General features: G+C 39.5%; 1 protein-coding gene across 2 annotated transcripts in view; it reads left to right on the forward strand.

Moving 5' to 3' along the window:
* OXSR1 (oxidative stress responsive kinase 1) overlaps window positions 1-8534 on the forward strand; it is a 103478-nt gene that overhangs the window by 27111 nt on the left and 67833 nt on the right. The window contains exon 3 of one of the 2 annotated variants that reach the window (XM_040479800.1): window positions 5042-5150. In XM_040479800.1, coding sequence (XP_040335734.1) covers window positions 5042-5150 — 109 coding nt within the window. Of the gene's footprint in view, window positions 1-5041; window positions 5151-7383; window positions 7620-8534 lie in introns of those variants that run through there. The other variant, XM_040479801.1, reaches the window with a different exon arrangement.

Raw genomic sequence — 8534 nt, forward strand, 5'->3', positions numbered from 1 at the left:
AGGTATTAAGATTCTAAATTCAGGCAGTGACAGTAATAATGGAAAGGAAGGCACATTCCCTAGACATTTTATTATTTTATTTTATTTATTTTTTAAAGTTTATTTATTTATTTTGAGAGAGAGAGAGAACAGCAGAGGGTCAGAGAGATCTGACCTAATTCCAAGCAGACTCCACACCGTCAGCGCAGAGCCTGATGCGGGACTCAAACTCAAGAACCACGAGATCGTGACCGGAGCCAAAACCAAGAGCTGGACGCTTAACCAACTGAGTCACCCAGGTGCCCCCTGCTCAGACATTCGATAGATGGAAGAATTGTTCGTTTCATATTGAGCATTCCATGAGGGCAGGGACTTTATTGTGTTCACTCTGTGTGAGTGAATAACTTAACATCACTTGGGGGCCTGACTGAATGGTGTGAAACAGATGAAAACTGCTTGCATTGGGGTAATCAGAAAATCACGAGTAAATGTTACAAATGGAGATGCGTTCCAGGAATGAAAAGTGATCGTTAAGCAATACTTGAGAGCTTCCGGTGGAGAACAAAGTCCACACAAAAGCTGTGGCAGCAGCAGGTAACGGACTGTCAAGAAAGCACTTTCAGTAGGGGGGTGGAATTCGTTTTGATGTGGAAGGGAGCCACTGGGAAAATTGAGTCAGGAATATAGCACTCTTGCAAAACACTTACATACATATTTTTCCTTTTGAACTGAAAGGGAAAAGGATAATTTCAGTGGGAGTTAAGATAAAGGAACCCTCCCTCCCACCCCTTAAAGGAACAGATGAGAAGGAAAGAAATCTTTAAGGCCCTTTCGGTTTTTGAATTTGATGGTTCTCTGATAGTCTCCTGTTAGAAGACCCTTTGTGAGCTGTCCCTGCCCACCTCCTCCCCCCCCCGCCACGCCCCAGAGTAAAGCTGAAAACCCTTAGTTTCAATTTAAGACATTGGACAGTTTGACCCCAACTCTGTGCATGAATTTTCACACTGTCTTACCTCCCTCATCCAGTGAGTCACCAAGTCCTATGGTTTATACTTCTTCAGCATAGCTCTTGACTCCTCCCTGTCTTTCCATTCATATTGCCACTTGTTTTTTTTTTTTAGCATTCTGTTTTTTAAAATTATTTTTGGATGTTTATTTTGAGAGGGAGAGAACATGTGCACAAGTCGGGGAAGGGCAGGGAGAGAGAATCCCAAGTAGGCTCCACATTGTCAGCCCAGAGCCTGATCCTGGCTTCAGTCTCATGAACCCGGATCTGAGCCGAGATCAAGAGCGGGACGCTCAACAGACTAAGCCACCCAGGCGCCCCTAAAACTATATTTTGAGATAGTTTTAAACTTCTAGAAGAGTTGCAAAAGAAGTACAGAAAGTTCCTGTATGCTGTTCACCCAGGTTCTCCTGACAGTAACATAACCACAGTGTAAATACCCAAACCGAGTAGTTATTTATAATTTTTCAGGCCACCATTGTCCCTCACCCAGGTCATAGCAACAGCCTTAGGCAGTATCATTGCCTCTAGTCTCGCCTTCCCACACTTATTTTCTAATTGTAGCTAGAGTGTTTTAATGAAATGGCATATATAGTTAAACCTCTGATGCCTTCCCTTTGCTGTTAAGATGAAGCCTGAATTCTTGAACACACTTACACAGTCCTTTATGATACGGTCCCAAGTAACTCAACAGTCAAACCTGTAAAACTTACAGGAAGCCATCCCTGATTATCACTCCTATTTTTTGATAATTGGCCTCCAGTGAAATCACGTAGTATCTAGCACTTCTCCTATCAAACTATTTATCATTGTGTGTTGTTAAATTAGTATTGGTCTGACTTCTTCACTCGACTGTAAGTTTCATGAGGGCTCACCCTCGTAGTCAAGCACCTAGCACTGCGCCTGGCACATTGGTAAATGTCCGTTGAAAGCATGAACTGCTTGCCTTAGACAGGTTTACTCATTGCATCCTAAAATGTGTCTTGGCGTATTTCATCTTTCGTGTGGTGTGTGCCTCTCACCTTCTACTGTTGTTTCCCTATATCCCACCGCACTAAACCTCGTTCTTACCTCCTTTGCAAGGACTTCTTGCCTACCTTCATTGTTCTTTCCGGAGGATTCTTGTAACGTGCTATCTTTACAACTTGCTGGCAATATATGTTGTCCTATATATTCCCTCTCATATGTACTTCTCATCTCCTTTAATCTTCATAGCACTATGTCAACAGGCAGGTGCTGACTTTAGTTTTACTTAGGTTTTAGTACAGAAGACTGTGTTGGTGACTTTGGAGGTTGGAAAAATGCGTACGGCAAGGTCCTTGGCTATAAAGGAATTTACATTCAAGTAGAAACGATAAGAAAAACTAAGGTTCACAGAGCACTGCTTTTGAATCAGAGCCTATGGGCAACTTTTACACAATTGGTTCTGCTGTACAAAGACCGAGGGCATAGGGCAAGTACAGTAATTGCATAAGTAAAAAGTTGTATGAAATAATATTTAATTCATTCGATAAATATTTGTCGAAGGTGTACTGTGCACCAGGCACAGTGTTAAGTGCCATGAATACAGAGTCTTAGCTTTCATTGAGCTTAAAGTTTTGTGAAGGATACAGAAAAATAAATAAGCAGTTACTATATAATATGATAAGTTCTGCAGTGTTTAGGGAATCTACTTTTTTGTGTGGATTTTTAAACGTTCAAGTATAATTAACAAACACTGTTATATATTAGTTTCAGGAGTACAGTATAACGATTCAACAATTTTGTACAATACTCAGTGCTCACGATAAGTATACTCTTAATTCCCTTTATCTATTTCACCCCCCCCCCCCCCCCCACACACACACTTCCCCTTTGGCAACCACCAATTTGTTCTCTGTATTTAAGAGTCTGTTTTTTTGTCTGTCTATTTTCTTGGTTTTGTTTCTTAAATTCTGTATATGAGTGAAATCATATGTTGTCTTCCTCTGACATATTTCACTTGGCCATTATACCCTCTAGGGCCATCCATGTTATTGCAAATGGCAAGATGTCATTCTTTTTTAGGCTAATAGCCCAGTGTGTGTGTGTGTGTGTGTGTGTGTGTGTGTGTGTGTGTGTAATATGCACCAGCTTGCATTTAGGGATCCACTTTTGGAAGTACTTGCTTTCAGGAGCTCTCAGTCCACCAGGGAGGAACAGATAAGTAAGTACCCAATGCACTATCCAGTACCTATGGGCTGTGATATAAAGAGATACACAGGGAGTTTGGAAGCAACCTTGGGGAACTGGTGGAAATGATATTTTGGCTAGATCAGAAGGAAGAATTGGCATTTTTAGCTAGGGTAAAATAATGATGGAAATCTATTTGAGGCATAGGGAACAATAGGGTTAAATATCCATGGTTGAAGAAGCGTGCTCACCTGAAGTTTACTGTGGCTGGATTGTAGAGGGTATTTTGGGGTACGGTCAGTGAAGGGAGTAGGATTGAGACTGGAGAGGTAGGCAGGGCCCAGAGCACTCAGGGCTATATGAGGCATTTTATCTCACCCAGCCTAATTTAAATGCATAACCCCAAGGTTGTAGATAAACTTAGAGGGTGCTCAGGTTTCTACTTTGGATTTAGTTTATGACCTTGTCCTGCTTCAGGAGATTTCTTTTCAGAGTGAGAATTGTTAATTAATTCACAAAAATGGGATGAAATGATATTTTCAAAATAAAACAAAACGCACAAACCAAAAAGGAACCTCTACCTGAATAGACATTTTCCCAAAGAAGACCTACAGATGACCAACAGGCACATGAAAAATGCTCAACATCACTCATCATCAGGGAAATGCAAATCAAAACCACCTCACACCTGTCAGAATGGCTAAAATCAAAAAGACAAGAAATAAGTGTTGGTGAGGATGTGGAGAAAAGGGAAGGAACCCTCGTGTACTACTGGGAATTCAAACTGATATAGCCACTGTGGAAAACGGTATGGAAGCTTCTCAAAAAATTAAAAATAGAACTACCATATGATCTAGTAATTATTCCACTACTGGGTATTTACCGCCTAAAAATGAAAATACTAATTTGAGAAGATATTTGCACCCCTGTGTTTATTGCAGCATTACTTACCATAGCCAAGATTTGGAAGCAACCCAAGTGTCCATCTATAGATGAATGGATAAAAAAGATGTGATTTTTACACAGACACACACATAGTGGAATACTACTCAGACATAAAAAATAATGGAGTCCTGCCATTTGTGGCAACGTGGATGGGCCTAGAGGATACTATATTAAGTGAAGTAGGTCAGACAAAGAAAAACAAATACCGTATGATCTCACTTGCATGTGGAATCTAACAAACAAAACGAGAACAAACAAAAAACAGACTGCTAAATACAGAGAACAATCTCACTGTGGGGGTGCGGGGTGATGGGTGAGCTAGATAAAGGAGATTGAGAGATATAAACTTCCAGTTATAAATAACTAAGTCACAGAGATGGAAAGTCCAGCATGGAGAATATAGTCAATAATATTATAATAATATTGTATGGTGACCACACTTACCGTGGTGAGCAGTGAGTAACGTATAGAATTGTCAAGTCACTGTGTTGTATACCTAGAACTAATACAACATTGTATTTCAACTATCTTTCAATAATAAAAATACATTTTAAAAACAGAATAAAGACACTTTAAGACAAGCAAAACAAAACAAAAACCACCCTCTGTTGATTAGTCATTATGCTCTATGGCTGTAAAACCAGATTTCCCAAGATGCTTTTTCAAGAGCACCTTGAAGTAACAATGTGTGTCCCCACGGACGCCTTTGCGGTGTTGTGTGAGGCTGTGATAAGTAGTGCATGTTTCTAGTTTCAAAGATTATGAGTGGAATGACTAGTCAGAATGGACTGAGGGAAACTGAGGGGTTTTTTCCGTTTAACTCTTCTCAAGGAGGTCAGCACCATGGAGATCTCACAGAGGTTTAAGCCAGTCTTGGATTTACAAATCTGAATTCACTCACTTGTAGTGTTGTTTCAGGCTTGCGTATAATAAATTAATCATGTTTTCTCTTCCTTGTAGAAAGAAATTCAAGCCATGAGTCAGTGCCATCATCCTAATATTGTGTCTTACTACACGTCTTTTGTGGTAAAAGATGAGCTGTGGCTAGTCATGAAGCTGCTAAGTGGAGGTGAGTAGAGTATGGTGAAACGCTAACTTCCGTTGGTTGGAAAGGTAATAACAATATCCGGTTGGTTTTTTCCTGGTTTGGTTTTCGTGCACACTGGCATTTGAGGAGATGCTGAGGACTTAGTATCTGCTAAAGATGGGAGGGTATGAGCCGAGACAGGTTTCACACGTTGCATTTGGTCGCCATGCCTCTGAAGCCTCACTCCATCTCTGATGGCTCCCCACAGCTTCCTTTGTGCCATGACAGCAACTTGTTGAAGGTTCTGGTCAAGGGTCTGACAATAACTTCTTACGGAATGACCCGCATTTTGGATTTATCTGGTTATTTCTTCCTGGTGATATTTAACTCGATTTGTTTCCCTTGCTTTCTTACAAATTAAAAATTGGACCCAAAGGCTTGATTCGATGTAAGTTAGAAATTTTTGGACAGTATTTTGTGGGTGATGCTGTGTTCATAGTGCATCACACCAGGAAGCGTTGCTTTCTGGTTATATCTTTAATGGTGATGTGACTTTTGATTGCTTGAGATTTTGACAGCCAGACCTCACCATGGAAAAGTTAACTTGTTCCCCTTTGCAGCTAGCGAGTAATCTATGAGGTGATACTTGGGCACTGAGAGTATCCAGTTCCCGCACCTTTTTTTTTCCCCCATTTTTTAAAGTTTATGTGTTTATTTTGGAGATGGCGAGAGAGAGAGAGAGAGAGACAGAGAGACAGAGAGGGCATGAGCAGGGGAGGGGCAGAGAGAGAGAATCCCAAGCAGGTTCTGCACTGTCAGCGCAGAGCCCTACGTGGGACTCAGTCCCACCAACCGTGAGATCATGACCTGAGCCGAAACCCAGAGTCAGTCGCTTAACTAACTGAGCCACTCAGGCGCCCTCCCCCCTTACTCTTTCTTTTAATGATTTTAGCATCCATTCACAGTCCTTGTTTGAATTAATTATTCTGTCAGTGATTGCAGAATGGTGACTTTTCTCATTGCATCCTTTCTTTTACATTTGTAAACTTGGCATTGTTCTGTGTAAAGGAATTTTACCTCATTAACTGGAGCTCTTTGGGTAATCTGTATTGTGGTTCCTACTAAAAATGCAAGATAAATAATTGATTTTTTTTTCAGTACTAATTTTCAGAGTAAAGAGTTGATTTAATACTCACCTCCAGTGGTAGCAAATAGGGTTTGTTTGTTTTTTTCCTTTTTCCTGTTGGGTAAGGCTTTCATTTTTTTTTGAGTGTCATCATAGACACAAGGAATTTTATAGATTTAGTGTCTTTCAATGTAGTTTTACTCTCTTCTCTGGATGCTCAGGTCATCCAAAATTTTGTCATTAGGACTCCCTTTAAGCTTATTCCTATGTCCTTTTGACATGAATGCGTTAGTCTTTGGTTACTTCCTTGTTTTTTGGTTCAGGATTTCCTAGGGTCACGTTTATATTACTTTTCCTAGATCCACAATTAGCCAATACTCCAAGGAGTTCTGATTTTTGTTAGGGGAAAGGTATTTAGAAAGCATAAGTAGGATGTTTGGTCATTGCTACATCATTATCATCACTTCTAGTTGAAAGAGCTTAGAAATATATTAAAAATTATGATTTGGAATTAATATTTCCATTTCGTGTTTAACATTATAGACTTTTGAAGCTTCTTTGAAATTATACGTGAATCTCTTTTCTCTTATACAGAAAATTTTGGTCCCCAGTATTATGATTAATTATGGTGCTTTATCCTGCCATATGTATACAGTTATTTCTGCTTAAGTCCTTAGAATAAAATGTAAGTATTACTGATGGCCAGAAGCAGACCATTGTCACTAGATTGGACATTTTGTTGTTATGGTTATCTGAAGGCCCAAGTCATGTAGTAAATTAGACATTTTGCCAAAGCATGGATTTGAATTGTGGTGAGATTGGGAGGACTAGTGAGTGATGGAGCCACCCGACCTTCCCATCACTGTGCTGCTTGGTTTTTGTTTGCATATGTATTTTGTGTAGGAGCATGATTTTCCATTTTAGAATTGAACACTTGACTTCCCTAGCGAGGCCATAAAGGAAAGAGCATAGGCTTTAGAATTAAATTCCAACTTTCCTACTTAGCCGGTTTATGTCATTGGGCAAATTATTTAAACCCTTTGAACCTGTTAACTTTTCTGTCAAATGGGGATACCTTTCTGTATTTTAGGTATTGGGGAGTAGTAATTGAGATGACGTACGTCAAGCATCTATATATAATTGTGCTGACATGTAGATGCACAAGAAATTGAGTCATTAATAATAATCCCATGTTATTTGATGCTTTTCAGTGTAGCCAGAATCACCTTTTTGTTTCAATCCCATTAGTGACACACTGGAGAAACTGGATTGCTTTGTTAAAGGCCTTGTTCATATGATGGTTGGAATCCTTGCTAACACCAACCACCTTTCAAGATGGTGGTCAAGCATGGTTCTTTCAGTATGGACAGATATGGGAATATTAGGTAATACTGTATCTTTCATTATTGATCACCTATAGCATAATTTTCTTTATTTGTAACTTACAAAAATGTATAATACAGAGTTTTTAATGTTTTGCTGAAAAGTCCTCTGATGAATAGCAATACTTTGTCTACTTAATTCTTTCATCCATACCTGTATGCCAGCCCATCCTTTCTGCTACTCCTGAGCAGAATGAATGTATATTTTTTAAGAAATCCCCGTTTCTTCTGCAGGGAGTGTATATCCTGATCTCAGAAGGGGCAGGACATGTAGCTGGGTGGGACATCTATCTATTAAATGTACCTTTCTGTCTCTCCTCGTCTTAGGTTTACTGGAACAGTGCCCAATTTTTCCAGCCTAGGACTCAGCATGTTTCCTGGGGGATAATTTTCAAACATGTTCCAACTGTTAACTCTTTTTATAATTGCTTACCTTTTTTTTTTTTTTTTTTGAGTCAACGTAATCTTACATCTAAGCCTTTAAAAATATTAAAGAATTGCATCTTTTTTTAGGAAAATGAAATCTTGCTTGTTTTAGTCAGAAAGTGAATAAACATTTAAACTGAAGAGATACATTAAATACTTTTAGAAAACAAAAGCTAGACTTGAGCACAGCTTCAAAATGTTTTTTCTATTATTTATTTATTTATTTATTTATTTTAATGTTTATTTCTGAGAGAGAGAGAGAGAGAGAGAGAAAGAGACAGAGCATGAGCAGGGGAGGGGCAGAAAGAGAGGGAGACACAGAATCTGAAGCAGGCTCCAGGCTCTGAGCTGTCAGCACAGAGCACGACGTGGGGCTTGAACCCACCAACCGTGGGATCATGACCTGAGCCGAAGCCGGACACTCAACCGACTGAACCACCCAGGTGCCCCTAAAATGTTTTTAAAATACAGAGAAACTGTGCCAAGATTTAT

Source organism: Herpailurus yagouaroundi, unplaced genomic scaffold (genome assembly GCF_014898765.1).
Source record: "Herpailurus yagouaroundi ecotype Mexico unplaced genomic scaffold, PumYag 159, whole genome shotgun sequence".
NCBI lineage: Eukaryota > Metazoa > Chordata > Mammalia > Carnivora > Felidae > Herpailurus > Herpailurus yagouaroundi.